This window comes from Orcinus orca, chromosome 11 (genome assembly GCF_937001465.1).
Source record: "Orcinus orca chromosome 11, mOrcOrc1.1, whole genome shotgun sequence".
NCBI classification, from domain to species: Eukaryota; Metazoa; Chordata; class Mammalia; order Artiodactyla; family Delphinidae; genus Orcinus; species Orcinus orca.
Window position 1 is genome coordinate 11,549,690 of NC_064569.1, and position 22,721 is coordinate 11,572,410.

Consider the following 22,721-nt stretch of genomic DNA (forward strand, 5'->3'; position numbering starts at 1 on the left):
TATATTTATGTATGGAACGGAACCTAGTATATATTGCTTTGCCAAATTAAAAATGACTTTTAGGGACTTCCCTGGCGGTGGTTAAGACTCTGCGCTTCCACTGCAGGGGTCACAGGTGCTATCCCTGGTAGGGGAACTAAGATCCTCCATGCTGCATGGCATGGCCAAAAAAAAAAAAAAAGGATTTTAATATAAGGGCCAATTTACAGACGTTAGTTTGATTTCAATTAGAAGTTGTATGACAATTAAGTTACTGTTGAAGTTTTCCACCGGGAGCCAGGGTCGGGGTGAGTGTTCTCTTAGGACTCACTTCTAAGGAGTGCAGAAGCCTAACAAGGGTGAGTGAGTACAGTTGTATCCCAGATATCTTCCAGACTTTTTCAACAGGATTCCTTGAGAAAATCTAGCCCTAAAGGGCCAAAGATGTCCTTTGTATGTAATGAGTTAACCTCTCTCATGCATCTAGAATGGAGTTAGTTATGTACCATCTTTGGGGGAATTAAGAAAATAGTCACTCAAATAATTTTCTGCATCCTGTGGTTTAGACGATGAACCCAAGTCGAAAAGGGCTGTGTGACAGTGGAGTAAATCCTGCTCTGGCCCTTCGGGGCCCTCATACCTGGGGTTAGCCCAGAGGATCCTCATCCTGGTTATGAGGCAGGCGACTGGGTAGTCAAGGGGAGCTAGGTGAAAGGGCTAGACCCTGGGCTGATGGCATGCATGCTTGAGAGACGCATCTCTGAGCTCATACCTAAGATTTTTCCCTTGTCCTCAGGGCCACCCTGTGTCCTCCTTCAAAATCCTCTCCTTGGTTTTGGAGCCAAGTTAAAACAATCCAGTTCCTTGTATAAAAAAAAAAAGAGAGAGAACTCTACAGGACATAGGAAAGAATGATCACTAGTCTAAGATTGAAATTGTAGCAAGAAAACAAACTTAGACACAACTCTCAGGGCATTATTTTTTAAAAAATAATAAACATTAGGAAAGTTCTGATTATATCACAAATACCAGTTCTAACAACCACCAGCATCACAATCACCTGAGATCCTTATCAAAAATACAGAGTCCTGGTCTCTATGACATCAGAATTTCTACAGTAAGGCTTGGGAATCTAATTAAAGACCAAGAACCACTGACTCGGGTAGATTTGTTGGGCATGTAGCAAAAGCCTTTACCCAACCCTTGTTAGATCTTAATCAGGAGGCTCCAGAGTGGTTTCCTTTGATATACAGAAGACCTCCGCCATTTGTGGATTCAGTAATCATAGTTTAAATGATCAAAGACAGGTCCCAAATATCCAAGACATGTAGTCATTAGGGGTTTCGCTGAGGCACAAAGTCTAGAGCAAAGGGGAGGACGTCAGCAGACGGTCCCAAAGACCTAGCACTGCAGCATGACTTCGTAATTCTCTTTGTCGGCATGCGTTCTGTAGGAGGAATTCTTTGCTAAAACTTAAACTATGATTTTAAGGATACACCAAGGTCTCAGGGCAGGCAGGAGTCTTTTCTGATCTGATAGTGAGCCCTTCCCCCATTCTCCAGGAACTTCTTGAAGTTCCCAAGTCTACTACTCATTGCCATACCATTGATTTTTTAATGTAAATCTGGATTCGATTTGCCCTGCAGTGTCTGGCTCAGGTGACAGGTCCCTATTTTCAAACATCCTCCTTTTTTGGTGTTTATGAGGCCACCTCTTATTTTCTTTCACTCATTTTCATTGACCTTCTGCTTCCTGCCTCTATAGGCAGGGGACCTCAAGTTTCTGTTCTCGTCCTTCATTTTCCACAGAGGTTTCATCTATCTTAGTGACCTTGTCGTGTGCTGGTCTCAGCCTATCAATAACCAATGTTATTGTTGTGGTTCTTATTGTGATCTCAAGACACCCTTCAGTAATAACCATCAGGAAACTCTGAAAAAAAAAAAGGCTCACTGCTTACAGGACCTAGAAATTACACAGCACACCAGGGGCCGCACAGTGCGGTCACGGGTAGAGAAAGAGAGTTGAGAGGCTGGCGTCCTGTTTTTACTGGGGTCTAGGGTAGGGGTCCTAGGGCTTTGCAGGCTCACTCTTTATCAGTCACTTTAAAACATAAGAGCAGGAATTTAACGTGTGAGAAGAGAAAAAACAAGTGGTTCTAATGGTCAGCTACTGAAATCAGTCAAGACCTCTAAGACAAAGGAGCCTCAGGGCAGGGAGGTGTCTGGCTCTTATCCAGTCACCTGGTGGCTGGCCAGTGTGTTTATTCGGGATATCTGCCTTTGAAATGGTTGCCTCAGCAATCAAAGCCTAGGTCAGGCACTTGCAGTACAAAGAAGACAAAAAGAAACATCTGTCAGGGTTTACACTACAGACCTCAAGTAATACTTTGCAAATATTTAAGTTTACAGTAAGTGTCTTGTTATCATTTCCATTCTAGCGTTAAGTTCCAATCTGTTCCATCATCTCCTAATTTGTTTATTCAATCATTTAAAAATACTTAACAAATACTTTTGGCTTCCTATCATGCGCTTGGGATGTATTTGGGTGAATAAAACAAGGTCACCACCCTGCAAAAGCTCAAAAGCCATACTCAACGGCACGTCTCCGGAGGTAACAGAACTTCTGTGTTCCACCAGGAATGTAATATCTTCCACTCACAGTGGCGCAAAAACTTGGAGTTCCATTTGACTTTTCCCATTTCCTCATCCCCCAGTTCTAATCAGTCACTAAATCCTGTCGATTCTCTATTTGGATTTTCAAATTCTCATTGCTCTCATACCAGGTACCTGACTCTGGTAACAGTGTGCTCACAGATGCTGAAAATGAAAGAGGCTTTTTGTTCTCTGCCATTTTATTGCATCTTCCTTGATGTAGACTTATCTTCCTTTGTGTCATTCTCTGATCGCCCATTACTTTACAAAAACCAGGCCAAAGCCATGAATGTAAAGTTCAAGGCCCTCTGTGATTTGACCCCATCTTCTTTTCATGCTCAAGCACTGCTATCACCTCTACTGATTCCTTCAAACTGCTCCTCCCTCAGTCCTCCTCAGCTTAGTAAAGGGCCACTCCTTTCCTACAGTTCCTCAGGACAAATACCTTCCGTTGATCGAACTGACCTTCACTCTTTTATCTCCACTTCTAAACTGTCAGCCAATCCTGCTGGATCTGCCTTCAGAATACACCGAGGATCTGACTACTTCTCATCCTCAATGCCGCCATTCTAGGCAGACTGGATCTGGAGAACAGAAAGAAGATCTCCAGCCCAGATAAGTATAGAAGAAACTTATCTCTCTAAACTTCTGTATCTGCGTGACAGAAGAGTGAAGGAGGTGTAAGACAAATGTCCTGCCTGCAAGAAACTTTTAGACCAATCAATGATGACTGTGTTCATATATCTCCAATATGATTAAAGAATAAATACAAGTGCCAAATGAGTAGTACTGAGAAGAGAGAGTGAATAATAACCCCAAAGTTTCAATTCTGTCATTGGCTTTGGTATCTGGGCAACCTATGTCCCAATACTGGCCTGTACTTTCAGTACTTGTTTAATGTGAGGCAAATTGCTCATCTTTATTGCTACAGAGTCTGTAAAGCAAGGATAATGGTTACTTAAGAGGTTGTAGTGGATTAAATTAAAGGATATCCCTAGTACCTATGTTTAACAAACATAGGAAAACTGAAGAAAGCTGGGGTTGCAGACAGAAATGGATGAGTTGGGAAAAGGCCTTTCTTTTTTTTTTTTTTTTAAATAAGTGAATGATCTTTATTTATTCATTTATTTATTTATTTTTGGCTGCATTGGGTCTTTCCTTTCTCTAGTTGCAGTGCGCGGGGGCTACTCTTCATCGCAGTGGCTTCTCTTGTTGTGGAGCACAGGCTCTAGGCACACGGGCTCAGTAGCTGTGGCTTGGGGGCTCTAGAGCGCAGGCTCAATAGTTGTGGCGTGCAGGCTCCGTAGCTGTGGCTCACGGGCTCTAGAGCACAGGCTCAGTAGTTGTGGCGCACGGGCTTAGTTGCTCTGCGGCATGTGGGATCTTCCCAGACCAGGGATCGAACCTGTGTCCCCTGCATTGGCAGGCGGATTCTTAACCACTGTGCAACGAGGGAAGTCCCAGAAAAGGCCTTTCTAATTTTGTAAGATCTCTGGAAAAAGGGAAATGGTTATCCCGCAGCTTTAGATATCTTGTGGTTAGGAGGTTTTCCCCTTACAACTCCATAGACGGCTACTTCTGCTGAGTATCACCATTCTTCACAGAATGCTATTCAATTTCCCTGCTGGGCTTGACACATTTAGAGACTTTGCAGACAGGCAGCCTTGGTTTCAAGCCCTGTCTCCACCAATTAGTAGTGGCAAGTTGTTGCTTTAAGTCCCTGGAGCCATAGTTTTCTCAGTTACAAAATGCAGTATCGCCATGAAACTTCATGAGATAGTGTTGATAAAATGCCAGAGGGGCGTTCAAATTTCTATCTGATCTGCCATTCTTAGGAGTGGAGCTGGACTTAGGAATCTCAATTTCTTTTACCCTTCTCACCTAAAGCCTAATCATTTCCTATCTCCAGCAGCGAGCACTGTGGTACTTTTCAATGGATTTTACCCTTGTCCCCTGGGCCTTCCTGGTCACAGAAGTCTGGAGCAAGAGAGTCAAGAGGAGGAAGAAAAGAACAAGGATCTGCATTCATGTCTCCTGCAGGTATGCTCTCTGGTTCCACACTGGCTTTCATCCAGACTTGTGTCTAAATTTCTCTGCCTTGCGAATGAATAAAGTAAAAGGGGAAGGCTTGTGCCCCCCTTTTGAAATTATATGAGTAGCGCAGGATGTGTCTATAGTAGGTCAAATCATGGCCCCCAAGATATGTCCATGTTCTGTGAATGTGACCTTATTTGGCAAAAGAATCTTTGCAGATGTAATTAAATTAAAGATCTTGAGAGGAGATCATTCTGAACTATCTGGATGGGCCCTAAATTCAATGACAAGTGTCATTTTAAGAGACAAGAGACAACGAGGATAGACTTGGAGAGAAGAGGAGAAGGCCATGTAAACACAGAGGCAGAGATTACTCCACCAGAAGCTAGAAGAGATGAGGAACCGTCTCCCTCAGAGACTTCAGAGGAAGCACAACCCCCAGACACCTTCATTTCAGACGCCGGTTATGTAGAACTGTGAGAGAATAAATTTCTGTCGTTTTAAGCCACCAAGTTTATGGTTTTGCTCCAAGCAGCCCTAGGAATCAATGCAGTACCCAGTCAACATTAATCATAAATAATGAGTATAAGTACTACTGCTACTACTATCTTCCATCTGTTGAGCATCATATTTAAGATAGCAGTTTCTGGGAGCTGCAAGTTAGCTCCTAATTCTATTCCCAAGATGTCCCCCCTCAGCAAGCCTGACAGTGATATAATTAAACAAAACTATTTGGTCTTTGTCCCCTGTTCCTGGCACAGAGCTCCTAAAACCCTGAGAATTGCCTGAGCAGTTAAGAGTATCTTTTGTATGCTAATGAGATGATCCAAGGCTGGGGGCCCCTCGATAGTTTCAGGATGAGGGCTGGTCACCAGAAAAACCAACCAGGGGATTAGAGGGTTAGAACTTTCAGACTTGCCCCTCCCTCCACCTCTGGGGAGAGGAGAGGGACTGGAGATTGAGTCTGGCTGCCATCTGGGCAGCAAGGAGGACCTGGTACAGTCCCTTCTAAGGAGATTCAAGAGTAGTCTCTGTTCTTAGTGATTCTAAATTAGAAGGGTGGGAGAAGCATTAGTTTGGAAAGTTGTAGCCAGATGTTTGAGGAAACTAGAAGAATTCAGGATCCAGTCCAGTTTACAGGGAGATAACAAAACCATTAAAGACTAAAATCTGATATCTAAAAAGGCACAAAAATAATTTTTTTTCTACACTTGCCCCCATTTTTAATCAAAGAGAATCAAAATAAAACTAATTTATTTGCATTAAACCTCATCTGATTATTTACATGAGTGCAGCAAGACTATAGTGCTTGACCATATAAGCTTTTTAAAGACTGCTTTGCTAGGACTTTTTATAAGGAATAATAGATCGAACTCTTAAAAAATCTCTCCTGGTCAAGTAGCCAATCCAAAGTTCAAGCAGTTCCTTAAAGCTGTCTGGTCATATCTGAGTCTATGCATATCTGTCTCAAATTTGATACTCCAGTCAGAGCCTTGTTGATATAGTCAGTATTTCCAACTGTGTTCTGTTACAAGGAGAACAGATTCTTACCGAATTTGGCAAATAACTAACTCTTTTGCCATGAAAAGAATACTTAACAAGTTTGCAAATTCTAGAGGGATTAGGTAGGAAGAAAAAGTAAATGTTTCATCTTTGTTTCCAAAGGCATATCTTACTAAATTCTTGATAGCTTTAAGAGAAAAGTTTCCTTAAATCTGGAAAAGCAAAACATAAAAGAACGAGCAAAATTCGTAAAACTTATAATCATCTTCATCATTTCATTTAGCCTCATGTTATTAATTCTTATTCTGCTTGAATTGTTTTCCCATTAATTCTGGAAATTTTTACCCAGTTCAGTTTTATGATCTTAAAGTGATCAGAAACCTGTGTTCTACAGTACCTGTCAGAGTACTTTCTATGAATTTTTCTAAAGCTCAAACACCTTTGTAGGAACACTTTTGCAAAATTGTTGTAGTAAACAACAATTGCCTGTAAATGACAAAAGGCTTAAAATGCCCATTGTTAAAGATCTGATGAAAGTTCATTATAATGGAATTGACAAGAAAATTTCGTTATTTCTGTGACACATAACATTTCAAGATAACTAGATTTATGACAGATAACATTACGGCAGGACATATTTGAATTTTAGGAATTTTATACAATGTCTAGAACACTTATATTAGTAACATTCACCCACATAATATAACCTAAGGTTGATCATCACTTATTTAACAATGCTTCTCATGTAATTTAGTATGCTGGATAAGTCCAATTAGTGTAACACCTCTCTTTCTATAAGGAGAAAGAATGAATCTTTTCAGATGTTCTAACTTGGGTTTTTCTAAGTTGGAAAAACCCAAATTAGTTCAAGGTCAAGAAGACATTATTTAGAATTTGAATTTTGGAAAGTTTGTCAAAAATGTTTTAAAGCACTTGGTCAAATATAAGATCATAGGTCACTGTGAAACTATACTCAGTTATCTACTTAACCAAAGTGACAAAGACTTCAGAGGCAAATAAAGAAAATTATACACTTCTGAGTAAAATTTATCTCTTTTCAATACTGAGAAGATAGGTTTACTTAAGTAATCAAAGATCCAATGATAAAGATAACATGAAGCACAGGAAATTATTTTGATAAAAGACAAAATCTTTGTTTTCTGGGTACGTAACTTAAAAGATAAAGAAAAATCTTTTACAATCTGTTATTATCAAAAGCAGACCAAAAGTTCAAGAAAACTTTGTAAAAAAGAGAGAGAAAACCAAATTATAATTTTGAACCAGCTTAATTTTGATATGAAAGCTCATTTACTTAATTAAATATATTTTAATTCATAGACTGTCCTGACTACACCTAAAATTCTTTTTCAAGTATTCCTGTTCCACAAACTTCCAAATTTTCTTTTTGCATACATACATTTTGGATTCATTTTTGTCCTATTTTTTCCCTTATTCCCAGCCAGGACAAAATTACTTTCTTTTCCTTTAACAAAATGCATTTCCATTCCTTATACCTAGTTTACTGAAAACACATATCTTTTCTTGTAGCTTCAATCACATATATTAGAATTATTTTTAATCCTTAGAAGCCCTTAATTTTTAGTAAAAGCTAAGAAGTAAGCAATTGTAAATTGTCCTTTATATTAGCATTCTGTGGCCTGGCAAATTTATACTTTTTGTAATTTCTGGAGGCATGCTTTTTATAGTAAATTTCTCAGCTTGGCACAAAACATGTGTTTACTAATGGATCCAAGCATGTCTAATTCCTCTATAAAAAAGGAAACAGAAAGTGAATAAACTTATGTCAGTAATTAATATTTCAGTCTTTTATTTAGAAATGATCTAAATATTCAATGAATTTCCCTCATTTAATTTAACTTAGCAAAGTTCTAAGGTTTTAGGTTATCAGAAAGATTTGGAAAAAATGGCTTAGAAAGTTTACCTAGAAACTCTTATTTATTTAATTTATTTGTTCTCAACATTTAGGTTAAGCTACCCACAAGAACTTCATGGGATATTAGACAGTCATCCATCATCCAAAGTTATTTTTCTGGCAGACAAATTTTGTAACAGAGATCATAGGACCTTATTTGATTAGTAAACCCAGGTGGAGTAAAAGTTTTACATTTAACACTGATAACCCTAAAGACATGCTTGCTTTCATTAAACCAGCAAACTTAAACTAGCGTTAATACTGAATATTTTCCCAGATAATGTGAACCTGAAACACATTTCGGTTAGTCTCTATTATATTTATAAGAATTTTTATGAATACTAAATTTATATAAGCACTTAAGCCAATTAAATAGAGCTCTTTTACAAACTATTAATTTTAGTAATACCATCCAGAGGTAGTAAATGCCACACATCTACAACACATAAACACAGCCAAACACAAAGAGACCTAATAGTTTTCATTTCACTAGTCATTGAAGAAGTTGGATCTAAGTTGTTGGGTTTTTTTTTTTTCTTGATCCTGTTTCAAATGATCTTCCCCCTTTCATTTTTCTTATGATAAGAATTACTTCCCTGAAGTTTGTGCTTCAACATGTACATCTCAGAGACAGAGGGAAACAATGTCAGTTACAAGCTTTTGAAGATAAATAGGGGAGGTTTGGGGATTGATAAAAAGGAACAGTGAACTTTGGAATTGCCTCTAGAGCTGTCTTCCTAGTTTTGTAAAGATTTGACAGTTGTTCTCAATTCCATAAGAAATTGGGTTGAGGCTTAAATGATATTATGGATTGATCTACTCATCCAACTGCATTATCTTTCATTTCTTTAGGGGAGAAGGCTTTAAAAAAATTCCTATCAGGATCTGAATATCAGCTTCTAATCTCTGAGCAACTTTTGACCACAGAGCTACTTAAAAATTCTTTTAACTGTCTTGTCAGTTTTCAGCCAGGACTAACTACATATTTCTAGCAAAATTAAACAACTTCATGGACCCAAAGGCATCCTCAAAGAGGGTGAAAAAGGTACTACTGCCTTCTCAAGATCGAGTCACTCCCAAAGATAGCCAAAAGAAAGAACCAACAGCCTGCATGTCCCAGGGAGGCAGAAAGTCAGGCCAAGTTCTTTGAAAGGTAACTGTTTAATAAGTCTTTTCAGCATAGAAAGGCAATTCAGACAGAGGATTGCTAGAATAAGTCCTCAAATAAATGAGGATAGAGCGGAGCAGTAGGAATTACATCAGTCCTACAGTCTTTTGTTTTAGGTACCTTTTATGTCCTTACTTTTTTCATTTTAGCCTTTTGCAATGAATCTTTTAATGGGCTATTTTGGAATTTTGGAGGCTTCTTCATACCAATTAAAATATGTATCCCTTGTGTTTAAATGCACTTCTTAAATGATATTATCCAACTGGAATATTCCTTGTAGTGGCCACTGTGATTTCCCTGAGGGCCGGCGGCAGTTTGGTAGGACCCTTACCAAATGGCGTTCAACCCACATTTCTGCCCAGGCATATCTAGCCACATTTCTGTCTGGCCATATTTTGGGGCCCCCAACCTGATGGTTACCAAGGCAAGTTCTCAGGACACAAAATTCTAGATTGTCTTTAGAGAGATTTTGACCATTTTTGGTAGATATTTATAGCTTCTTGGACCACGGTTCTTAAGCAGGTATGTAGGAAGGTGGCATGCTTAACTCTTTGGGTTTTAAGGATTCCCTTTCTTTTTTTTTTTTAAGAGAAAGTTTTGGGTCTTTCAGAGCCAAAATAATACATAAAAGGGATGTGCTCCTGGGTTGGGGATTGTGTGGTGTTTTGCAGGGTACCTCACAGCACAGAAATTTTCTTGAGGTTGGCAGGTGACCTAGTGTTGATCTAACCCATTCTGTGACCAACTTGTCCTAACACCAGAGTCTTTGGGTTAGGTGGTGAATATTCTAACAGCTTCTATTAAATGCTCTTCCCATGCTCACCAATTCTGTGATTTTTTTTTTTTTCTTCTGAGATTCCCATTAGCTGTAGCCTTTACTTAAAATTTTATTCACTCAAGGCCTCACACTGAACCCAGTCCCATTTAAATCAGATCTAGTCTGAATCCAGATCTAGTCCGGTTTTTAAGTCAGACCCAGCCCAACTCTGGCCAATAACTACCTGCAGTTCCCGACATGGAACTGGGGATCTGGGGACAAAACCAAGGGCTGGGGTTTCCAACCAAATAAGTAACTATGGAAAAAGCCAATTAGATTAGGAGCTCCGTGCAAGGAGGGCAGAGCTGAGAACCAAGAAGGGACTTACCCGTGGGCCTTGGAAACGGTGAGAAAGACAGTGAACTCAAACAGGTCACAGGGTACCACTCCTGTGTTTCTCCTTGTCTTTGAAGCTGTCGAAAGTCTCCCTCAGTCCCGCTGCTGCCATCAAACTATTAAATAACAAAAATACAACTAAGTAAATTTAAGGATCAAAGTGGCTTTATTAAACAATTAATGAATCAGGCAGTATCCCATCTAGCAAATAGAAGGGAGTTCTGCTAAGCTGTACAAAAGGAAAGATTCTTAAAGGCAGAAAGGGGGAAAATTATTAGCAAAGAATGCATTATTTCAGGCAAGGTCACCTCCTAAAGGGAATGGAAGAGCCTATAGGGAGGATTACCTCACTTAGGGCTGACTAGGTAATTCCAGGTCGACTAGTTGAAGTTTCCTGAGGGGTTGGGACTATAGTTCCAATAGGTTAGGTATTAAGTCTTACTTCGGTGACATGGGCTTAGCACAAATGACTCCATTTGGGGCCTGTTGTTTCTTTTTAACAATAATAAACTGGTAAACATAAAGTGTTTTCTCAAGTTCTGTGAATTGTCCTAGCAAATTATGGACCCTGAGAAGGGAGTCATGGGAACCTCTGGATTACAGCTTCAGTCAGAATATGGGTGGCCCTCTGGCACCTGTGACAGGCAACTGCTGTGGAGACAGTCTCGTGAGACCGAGCCCTTAACCTGTGGAGTCGGTGCTAAGTTGGTAGCTACTGTCAGAATAGAATTGAACTGTTGGTCACCCAGTTGGTGTCAGAGAATTGGCTGTTGGTGTTGAGAAGAAAAAACTCACATATTAACTTTTGGGTTTTTTTTCTTAATTACTCTTTTTTACAGAAGAACTGCATCAGTTTTCCCAAGGTATAGGTAAATTCTAGGTCAGTTTTGTTGGCCTCTCCTGATTAACTACAGGAGCTGCATTCCTCCTTCACTTTAGCTGAGCTATGGGTCTGGACGCCTCTCTCAGCAATTTGTCCCTAGAGGGATATACTACCGTGTGCACATCCCTGGAAAGCCTGGGAGGCAGCTGTGACGTTCTAGGTTATTGCTTCTGTGTTTTGGTTTTTTAATACTGAGGAGGATGGGTCCTAGTTAAAAACTTACGTGTGAATTTTTTCAGGCCCGACCGTAGGCAGTTCCATAGGCTCTTCCTGGCAGGCCTCACAGGGAACGTTGCCCGCCCTACACCAGGCCTGGTGCACAGGTCGTGCACTGCTATCTCTGGAGGGAGGTGAAGTCAAGGACTCAGGCCCTCAGGCCACTCGTACTGTTTGCACATTTGCATTCCTGGCCCCGTGCCTTCATTCCTAGGTCTCTTTATCTGAAGCCTTGGCTAGAGAATCCCTCCAGGTGTTTCTGTGGAGACCTCCTTATCAGGAGGAGGAAGAGGAAAACTTGAAGACACTACCCCATTTTGACTCAGGACCCAGTACTTTTCCACTCCTGGCCCTGCTCCCTTGCCCTCTCTTGACCCCAGAGTCAGTAAGACAGCCAGAGCCTTTTGTTGGAGGCTCTCTCAACGGTGAGATGATGCCTTCCGTGCTGGTCCCCCTGACCCTTAACAGGTGTGCTGTTCCATGGGGGAAAATGCAACAGGGGGAGGTGGTGTTTTCTCTGGTCTCAGACTCTTGTACCATCTCAGTAAATGATCAGAGGCTTTGCTCTCTTTGTTGGCTTGCTGCTTTAATCAGCTACACAGATGATGAGCAGCTCAGATCTTTCTCCCAGCCTAGCGAGCTCCTGACAAATCTCGGGCCCAGCTGACCTTAAAGCCAAAAGATAGTTAAAAAATCAATTTAAATCACAGTTGCATTTCAGCAAGCACGTGTGAAGTGCCGACTGTACTCCAGGCACTGTGCTAGGCTCTGTGGCTAGAGATGTATGAACCATAGCCCCTGCCTTTGAGGAGATCATGGTCTGAAGGGGCCTAGAAGGCCAGCAGTTCACTTCACGGTGTGGTAGGTGCTGTGGTAGAGGTAAGCACAGGGCGCTTTGGGGGGCGCAGAGGATGGGCACTGAGCATGGAGGGGATGGGGGAGGTCACAGAAGTCCTGCAAGAGGAGATGATACCTGAGAGGAATCTCAAAGCACAAGTGAAGAATGTGGGAGAGATTTCTAGGCAGTGGAATAAGCAAAGTCATGATCAGTATCAGCAGTGAAATCATCAACCTGTGTCATTGATTACCTCCTATATGTAATGCTACGGATGGGTTTTTTGAGTTTGTTTTTTTGCTTTGCTTTTGTTTTGGGTTTTTTTTTTTTTTTTTTAAGGCCTACATGGCTTCCTTCTCACTGGTTGAGACAGGTTGGTGGTGGCCTACGGCATGTCCATATGAAAATGGAGCAGATCATCCTGGAAAACTTGGAGCAATGAGAGAGGTGGCCGTGTTTGGGGAGATGGTATTTTCAGCATGCATATGGCAGAAGCATCTGGTCCTTTGGGGCAAAGGTAGTGGGTTTCTGGATTACAGTTCTTAACAGTGGTGGGGAGCAGGGTCCTGCGGTGTTTCGCGGAAACGGTTCTCTGTTGTGACAATCCAGGTTTCATTTTTGCAGACTCCTGGTTTTGTGGCTTCTAAGTCGGCTCCTCCTGCTCTTCCAGAGACTGGGGGAGCTACTGATGAACTCCTTACTTTTAAACTAGCTGGAGTAGACTCTTTTCCCTGTAGCTGAGAAACAGGGCCTTCTCACTGGGAAAGAAGTTTACAAGCAACAAGGCAGAATCAAGGCAGGACACTGTTCCTCTGGAGAAAAAGGCCTCATGGAGGGGACTGGGTGGTGGGATGTAGGACTTCTTACTCCCGTGGTAATGCCGAGTCCCGTGGCCAACTTGCTGGTCAGGATTCACAAAAGTTCTCTGCCAAGTGGAGCCTGTAAGTGTCCAAGAGCAGCCTTTGTTCGGATGTCTTCTTATCAGTCAACCCAGGGAGCCAAGGGGGAGGAGACAGAACGGGCCAGGCACGATCTGCTCTATGCCCAGCTCCTAGAAACCTCTTGGCACTACACTGTATCCACACACTGTCCACCCTTCTTGCTTTCTTTAAACAAATGCATCAATATACAGAATCATTAAAGTTTAAAGTACTATACAGATCACTCCTTCAATTCTCTTGGAGTCTGATTGAAATTGAGGTCCAGAGAGGTTCAGAATAATAACTAATATGAATATAGTTCTCCTCTCTTTACAAAGCTGTCATCTATAAAAACTCCTTTGGTCTTCGTAGCAGCCCTGAGGGTTAAGCAACTGGCCCAGAAGCTCTTGGTTTAGTTTGTGGCAAAGCTGAGACTGAAATCTACATTTCTGAATGTACGGTCCTCTCTATTAGGGGCTCTGCAGACCGGTCCTGGTTTGCAATGGCAGATGGACATTGCCATAACATCTAAGCGTGTGCTTCTGTGTTTTATAAAACACAGTATCATTCTCTGGTCACAGTATCATTCTCTGGTCACAGTATCATTCTCTGGTCAGTTTGAAATGAAAAAGGATCCTTGATCACAGAATCACAGAGTGAGAAATACTGCTCTATATAATGTTTGTTTCTAAGCTGAATGAGTGACTGAGTAATTTAGGATCTCTTTAGAAGTTGCAGAAGGTTCTTGTGCAATTCCCACTCTTACCAAACATCTGCCCTATCACAAACCGCAAGATTTGGTTATTTATTTCAAAAGAAATATGGAACTGGAGGCGATAACTCATGTCTTTTGTAACAAATGTGAGTTTTGAGTCATGAGTCTGCCCAGATATTAGGACATAAACCAGGAGTGTGTCACTGGTTTCTCTGCTGTGAGCTCTATTTACACTGAGGTCAGGTTAATACATTAAACAATTGGATGGAATAATCTACCCAATGTTAAACTGCAATTATTTAAAGGTGCTAGATAAGATGTGTTTTAACTGGGACTGCATTGTATGATATATGTGTATATGTAAGCACATACACAAAATTTTATATTCTATAAAAATACAGAAAAGAAGATAATGGCATTTTTAGCAAACATGAAAACAATGTGCTATTACTGCAAATACAAAGCCTCCATGAGAATTCTAGGCTGGAAAGTCTTCTATTTCTATAATGGTTAACTTATCACCACTTAATAAAACAAGGTCATTTTCAGAACATATTATCCAACATCTGGTCTACCATCTGCTGGCTGAATAAAAATTCATGTGACTCAAGCACAAAAGGAACAATTTCCCACATCATTTCTGTTGTTTTTTTCTCATTTACAAAAACAAAGGCTATGTGATCATTTAAAAGATGCTCTCAGAAAGACACGTGTACTTCATTTGTGCAATAGGTAGTTTTCTGAAAAAAATTTGCACAAATAATTTTTTCCTTGTTTTATTAAATCTCATTTTCTATGCATGGGGAACATCTGATTTTTAAACAATTTTATTCTGAGTCTTTCAAAAACATAGGAGTCCCAATTTTTATGGAATACTATCTGTTATTTATTTTTGTATTTTTTAAAATTTATTTTTATAGTCAATGTATAACATTATATGTTATAGGTGTACAATATAGTGATTCACCATTTTTAAAGGTTCTACTCCATTTATAGTTATTATAAAATATTTGCTATATTCCCTGTGTTGTACAATATATCCTTGTAGCTTATTTTATACCTAATAATTTGTACCTCTTAATTCCCTACCCCTATATTGCCCCTCCCCCTGTTATTTAGTTTTTTAAATAATCTAAGCAATTAATGCACATAGTTTAAAGAATATGAATATAATCAGTGTTTATAATGAGAAGCAAATCGCCTGACCTACACTTCTCTTCCTCTAGTACAATGTCTCTGAGGTTGTCCCTTGTTACTATTTCTGTTTTTAGGTCTTCTGAAGGTGTCAGCGTCAATCAAGCCAATATGCCTATACTATTGTTTCTCGTTTTATCAATCCGACATTATCTGACTTCCTGCTAGGATAAACGAAGAGTTGGCTCACCTACAATACTCTCTACCTTGTTCTCTACCTCCTTCCATTATCAATGGTATCAGCACCTCTACTGCTATAAACTTCCCTCTTAGAACTGCTTTTGCTGCATCCCATAGGTTTTGGGTTGTCGTGTTCTCGTTGTCATTTGTTTCTAGGTACTTTTTGATTTCCTCTTTGATTTCGTCAGTGATCTCTTGGTTCTTTAGTAGCGTATTGTTTAGCCTCCATGTGTTTGTGATTTTTACAGTTTTTTTTCCCTGTAATTGATTTCTAATCTCATAGCATTGTGGTCGGAAAAGATGCTTGGTGCGATTTCAATTCTCTTAAATTTACCGAGGCTTGATTTGTGACCCAAGATGTGATCTATCCTGGAGAATGTTCCGTGTGTACTTCAGAAGAAAGTGTATTCTGCTGCTTTTGGATGGAATATCCTATAAATATCAATTAAGTCTATCTGGTCTAAGGTGTCATTTAAGGCTTGTGTTTCCTTATTAATTTTCTGTCTGGATGATCTATCCATTGGTGTAAGTGGAGTGTGAAAGTCTCCCACTATTACTGTGTTACTGTCAATTTCCCTTTTTATGGCTGTTAGCATCTGCCTTATGTATTGAGGTGCTCCTTTGTTGGGTGCAAAAATATTTACAATTGTTATATCTTCTTCTTGGATTGATCCCTTGATAATTATGTAGTGTCCTTCCTTGTGTCTTGTGACAGTCTTTATTTTAAAGTCTATTTTGTCTGATATGAGTATTGCTACTCCAGCTTTCTTTTGATTTCCATTTGCATGGAATATCTTTTTCCATCCCCATCAGTACCTCTACTGATTATCTCTGTAACTTCAAACATTTTTCATTTCCTAGTCCTTCAACCTAGGATAGAATCTCCTAAGCTAATTCTCATAGGGTCTCACTAGTTCCTCCAACTTTATTCCTAGAACTGGTCAAGTATTTTGTAGAATGTCCCTCAATTTGATTTTGTCTGATGTTTCTTCATGATGAGATTGAGGTTATGCATATTAAGGAAAAATATCACATAGGTGAAGAAACCCTCTCAAGACATTGTATGAGGGGGTACAGGATGTTAATATGTCTTGTTACTGGTGAAGTTAGGTTTAGTTATCTGGTTAAGGTGGTGTTGGAGGCTTTTCCACTTTAAATGACTACTTTCCCTTTGTAATAATAAACATTCAAGGGGAGATACTTTGAAACTATACAAACATCCTGTTTGTCCTTAAACTGTCACCCACTAATTTTAGCATTAATTGATGGATCTTGTCTGTAAAAATTATTACTCTGGTGTTCTCATAGCCATTTTCTTTTTCCTGCATTTTTCTACACTTCTTAATTGGATTATCCTATAAGGAAGTGTTATCTCATCTCCATCATTTATTTGTATATTTAATCACATTTATTTTGGTATGGAATCACGGATATCTACTTTATTCTTTAAGTTTCATTATTTATTTTATTGCTAAATTTCCCCCAGCTTTAACCATTTGGGAGTTCTTTCAGGTTGGCTTCTGTGTCATTTTGACATGTCCCCAACTTTTTTTTGTTTGTTTTTGAGCACTTCATTACCTTCTGTCAACACAAGGTGCTCCAGGTTTATTTTGCATTTTTCCTGCCCTAGTCTTTTTTTTTTTTAGGGGTATTTTTCTTTTCTTGGCTGTGCCACATGGCTTGTGGCATCTCAGTTTGCCAACTAGGGATTGAATCCAGGCCATGGCAGTGAAAGCCTGGAATCCTAGCCACTAAGCCACCAGGGAACTCCGTCCTGCCCTAATCTTAAAATCAGTCACTTCTGCAAGGAGCCCTCATTCCTTCTGGCAATGGTATTTAGAAGCAACAATCTGGACACTAGTTGTGTTCATTGCTATTTGGGTGTCACGACTTCTAGGTCCTACCAGTGGGTTAGTATATAGAACACATGTACATTTATCTATATCTATCTATCTATCTATTTTGTTTTAAAGTCTACTTTGATAAGAGTATTGGTACCCCAACTTCCTTTTCATTTCTATTTGTATGGAGTATGTTTTTTAATTCCCTCAATTTCAGTCTCTGTTTATCTTTAGCTCTGAAGTGAGTCTCCTGTAGGCAGCATATAGACAGGTCTAATTTTTTAATCCAATCAACCACACTATGTCTTTTGATTGGAGCATATAGTCTGTCAACATTTAAAGTAATGTCTGATAGGTATGTACTTATTGCCATTTTGTTACTTGTTTTCTCATTGTTTTTGTAGTTCTCCTCTGTTCTTTCCTTCTTTTAGTCTCTTCCTTTGTGGTTTTTTGGCTCCGTTTGTGTTATCTTTTTTTTTTTTTTTTTTTTTGTTGCGGTACGCGGGCCTCTCACCGCTGTGGCCTCTCCCTTTGCGGAGTACAGGCTCTGGACGCGCAGGCCCAGCGGCCATGGCTCACAGGCCTAGCCGCTCCGCGGCATGTGGGATCTTCCTGGACCAGGGCACGAACCCATGTCGCCTGCATCGGCAGGCAGACTCTCAACCACTGCGCCACCAGGGAAGCCCCTTTTGTGTTATCTTTGTGTTCCTTTCTCTCTGGTTTTTGTGTATCTATTATAGGTTTTAGATTTGTGGTTCCCGTGGACTTCATATACATTGAACTATAACTATATCTACTAGTTTTAAAATGGTAGTCATTTACGTTCATACACATTCTAATAGCTCTACATTTTTTACTCTCTTCCCCCATTTTGTGTTTTTGATATCATATTTTACATTTTTATGTTTATCCCTTAACTATTTATTGTAGTTACAGTTGATTTTATAATTTTTGTCTTTTAACCTTCATACTAGCTTATTTAAGTGGTTGATCCACACCCTCTACTATATATTTGCCTTTACCAGTGGAATTTTTCCTTTCCTATGATTTCTTATTTTTTTGTTGTAGCCTTTTCTTTTTTCACTTAAAGAAGACCCTTTAACACTTCCTTTTTTTTTTTTTATTTGCGGTATGCGGGCCTCTCACTGCTGTGGCCTCTCCCGTTGCAGAGCACAGGCTCCGGACACGCAGGCTCAGCGGCCATGGCTCACGGGCCCAGTCACTCCGCGGCATGTGGGATCTTCCCGGACCGGGGCACGAACCCATGTCCCCTGCATCGGCAGGCGGACTCTCAACCACTGCGCCACCAGGGAAGCCCCTTTAACACTTCTTTTAAGGTTGGGTTAGTACTGATGAACTCTTAGTTTTTGCTTTTCTGAGAAGCTCTTTATCTCTCCAATTCTGAATGATAACCTTGAAGGTATAGTATCTTAAGTTGTAGGTTTTTCCTTTTAAAACTTTAAATATGTCACGCCACTCCCTTCTGGCCTGCGAAGTTTCTGCAGAAAAATCAGCGGTTAGCCTTATGGGGGTTACCTTATATGTGACTCTTTGTTTTTCTCTTGCTGCCTTTAAAATTCTCTTTAGCTTTTGTCATTTTAATTATGAGATGTCTTATACGGGTCTCTTTGCATTCATCTTGCTTGATGACTCTCTGTGCTTCCTGTACCTGGAAATCTATTTCCTTCCTCAGGTTCAGAGAGTTTTCAGCCACAATTTCATTAAATACACCTTCTACCCCTTGCTCTCTCTCCTCTCCTTCTGGGACCGCTATAATGCTAATGTTAGTATGATTGATGTTGTCCCAGAAGTCCCTTAAGCTATCCTTATGTATCCTCATTTTTTAAATTTGTTTTTCTTATTGTATTCTGATTGGGTGATTTCCATTACTCTGTCTTCTAGGTCACTTATGTGTTCTTCTGTATCAACTAATCTGCCGTTAATTCCTTCTAGTATATTTTTCATTTTAGTTATTGTATTCTTCAGTGATGACTGGTTCTTTTTTATATTTTCTAGTTCCTTGTCAAAATTTCCACTATGTTCATCTATTCTTTTCCCAAGTTCAGTTAGCATTCTTATTACTAATGCTTTGAACTCTTTATCTGGTAAATTATTTATCTCTGCTTCATTTGGGTTTTTTTCTTTCTTGTTCCTTCATTTTAAACAAATTCCTTTGTCTCCTCAATTTGTTTAACTTTCTCTGTCCCCATGAAATTAGTGAAACAGTTACTTATTGTGGTCTTGAAGGGGTGTCCTTGAATGGAGAATCCTGTACAGTTTCTGGTACCCAGTGGCTTTGGTGGGAGAGCTGGATATGAAATGAGCATGTCTTCCCACAGGTGTGCTGGCAGCCCCACCTTGGTAGGAGGTAGGGCTGGAGCTGGAGCAGCTAGAGCCAGAGGCAGGTGCAAGCTGGAGCTTCTCCTATGCTCAGTGGCTGTTATCACCCTGTCGGGAGTGGAGTTGGGACCCAAGGGGCTGAAGCAGGAGCCCTGAGGGAGTTGGGTTTCTCCCAGATGTGGTGGTAGTCTCTCCCTTGGTTTGCATCACAGCCAGGGCCTGAGGGTTTGGGGCTGCACTGTTGTGCTGGCTTCACTTTTTCCCTGGTATGTGTGACTTGGTTAGAGGCTGGGTCAGGGCCAGTGAGGCTGTTGCCACACTACTCAGCTGGTTTCGCTCCCGCTGGTTTCGGTGGTCTCCTACCTGGAGCTAGTTCCCCTCCTCCCAAGTGTGGGCAGGAATGTGCGTGCTGGCAATGGCTGCCTCAGCCTTGGTCAGAGGCAGAGCCAGGCCAGGGTTTGAGCTGGCTCCCTTCCCCCTAAGTCTGTGTACTCTCATTGGCAATGGTAGCCTCCACCCTAGTGTTGATTAATGCTAAGATTCTCTCTTGCCCCTTCATCTGCTCCTTCTGAGCTTGGAGCTCCCCCAGAACCCTTCCTACCTTTTCCATCAGTCCTCTTCTACAATTGCTTTGGGCTACTATTCTCTCTTTTAGTCTGATCCCATCTGTTTTCTGTCTTTCAGAATTGCCTCATAATTTCCGGTTCACCAAGGATATTCTTTCCTGTTTCCCAATTCTTTGTAGAAGTAATTTTCTGTCATTCTGGGGGTTTGAGGTGGGAGTGGGTGATTAAAACTAATGCCAAGTGTGCAATTATAATCTAGTCTCATTACTGATCACTGGAGCTGGAATCTCAGTGTATTATTTTCCACATCTAAATTCTCCTTTGGGAGACTGGCTACATAAATTATCTTGGGCAAATATTAAACCTGACTCTAATTATCTTCTGGGTCTAACTACCAAATTCCAGGAAATATGGAAAATATAAGAACAAATGAAACATAACCATGAATATTCAATCAGCTAAATTCATTGAGGAACTATGTAGGAAAAATGACTCAATTTCTTCCACAAATAAATGTCATAGAAAAAAAGTGTGTATGGGTGAAACAGTATAGGTTAAAAGAGACTAGAGTGATGTTTCAGGCATGTGTAAACATATGGACCTTTATGGATCCTGACTTGAAAAAACTAATGTAAAATATTTTTTTGAAACAGCTAGGGAGATTTTTAATAAAATGAACCTGTTATTAGTTGATATTAAGGACTTTTCATTAATTTCATTTGCTATGATAATGGTATTTTAGCTATGATTTTAAAAAAATCCTTATCTGCTAGAGCAAGGTTAAGCAAACAATAGCTGCAAATAAAAATAAACTTTTATTGGAACACATCCTGCCCATGGCCTTGCATACTGTCTATGGTGACTTTCGTGCTACAACAGCAAAGGTGAGTAGTTGCAACAGAGAGAGGGTTGCCTGCCAAGTGTGAACTATTTACTGCTTGGCCCTTTAAATAAACTGTTTGTCAACTGGTTAAGGGGGGAGAGGGATAAGTTAGGAGTTTGGGATTAACAGATACACACTACTATATATAAAATAGATAAACGACAAGGACCTATAGCACAGGGAACTATATTTAATATCTTGTAATAACCTATAATGGAAAAGATCTGAAAAAGAATATATATATATGTTTATATACATATATATGTATATATAAAACTGAATCACTTTGCTGTATACCTGAAACACAACATTTTCTATAACTATACTTCATAAAAAAATTTTTTTAAAAGATGTATTGAGGTATTTATAGGTGAAAGACAGGATATTTGGAAGTTCTTTTAAAACAATCTGGTAAAACAAACAAAGTTGGTAGAAGATAGATGAAACAAGATTGGGAAAATATTGGTAATTCTTGAAACTGATGATGACTCGATGGGGATTCATAAGCGATTCTCTCTACTTTTGTGTACATTTGAAAAATTCTATAATCAATTCTTGAAAAAAAATCATCTTAAGTACGCTTATCGCACATGAAAGTCCTCTGTTTGAAATGCTTTAGTTCTGACTAATTAAGCAAGTAGAGAGAGGGGGGAAAAGTTGAAGGTAGAGGTTATATGTTGAAAATCTACTATATGAACCACTGTGCTAGGTTCTTGACAAATTTCATTAAAAAAATCATTATAACAACTCCTTGAGGTGGATATTATGATTAATGATTTATTAATGAAACAGAGGCTTGGAGACATTAATTAATTTACAGCTAGAAAAGAGCAGAGAAGGAATTTGGCCGGTACTATTCTTAGTCACTGTCATCACTGGTGTTATACATCCACACTGTTAAGTGGTCAAGCCGAGGCCACACATCTGTTTAAAGGTCAAGAAATATTTCACAACCACGTAGAGTTTATAATAGAATAAAAACACTGGAGCCTTCAACTGAGAAGTTTTTCATCAATGCCCTGTGAGCATTAAAAACAATTTTCTGGTCGACCTTAGAGTTGCTAAGTTTGCCTGTTGTCAAGGATGCTGCTTGGTTCCCACACCCACTTATCTCTTTCCATTTCTCTCTCTCCTATAAGATTCAAGGTTTGGCAGAGACTGTATGTCTCTACCGCCTACATTAAGCCCAGTCCCTGGAATAAAAGGAGAAGGTCAAATGTGTTTCCTGAATGAATGAATGACCAAGAACTTCCATGCCACGACCTCATCCCTGTGTATAGTCTCCTTGTGCTGGACATAGAGGCACAGACAGATTATAAACCTCCAGATTCCAAGGAAGGACTCTTGCTGCATATTACGTGTTCAACCTATATATCAGGAGATAATTTATTACTTTTTTTTTTTGCGGTACACGGGCCTCTCACTGTTGTGGCCTCTCCCGTTGCGGAGCACAGGCTCCGGACGCGCAGGCTCAGCGGCCATGGCTCACGGGCACAGCCGCTCTGCAGCATGTGGGATCCTCCCGGACCGGGGCACGAACCTGTGTCCCCTGCATTGGCAGGTGGACTCTCAACCACTGCACCACCAGGGAAGCCCTATTACTTTTTGATTGTCTGCTTTTCCAGGTGATGGAGAAGACATAACCTGTTTCTTAATCTCTGGGGTGGCTTTTGTGGCAGAGGCCTGGGGAGGCATGATGTGGTTAGAGCAGTTGTTTTAGTGGTTTA

General features: G+C 40.0%; 1 protein-coding gene and 1 long non-coding RNA gene across 3 annotated transcripts in view; one reads left to right on the forward strand and one right to left on the reverse strand.

The window, feature by feature from the left end:
- Window positions 1-22,721, forward strand: part of LOC117197143 (uncharacterized) — a 46,121-nt gene that overhangs the window by 20,432 nt on the left and 2,968 nt on the right. The gene's annotated exons all lie outside the window — the stretch shown is intronic.
- The window catches only part of GUCY2C (guanylate cyclase 2C), a 144,136-nt gene that overhangs the window by 13,591 nt on the left and 107,824 nt on the right, over window positions 1-22,721 (reverse strand). For both annotated transcript variants that reach the window (XM_049693872.1, XM_033408152.2), the window contains exon 29: window positions 10,414-10,537. In XM_049693872.1, the coding sequence (XP_049549829.1) occupies window positions 10,459-10,537 (79 nt within the window). In that variant the 3' untranslated portion in view covers window positions 10,414-10,458. The remainder of the gene's footprint in view (window positions 1-10,413; window positions 10,538-22,721) is intronic.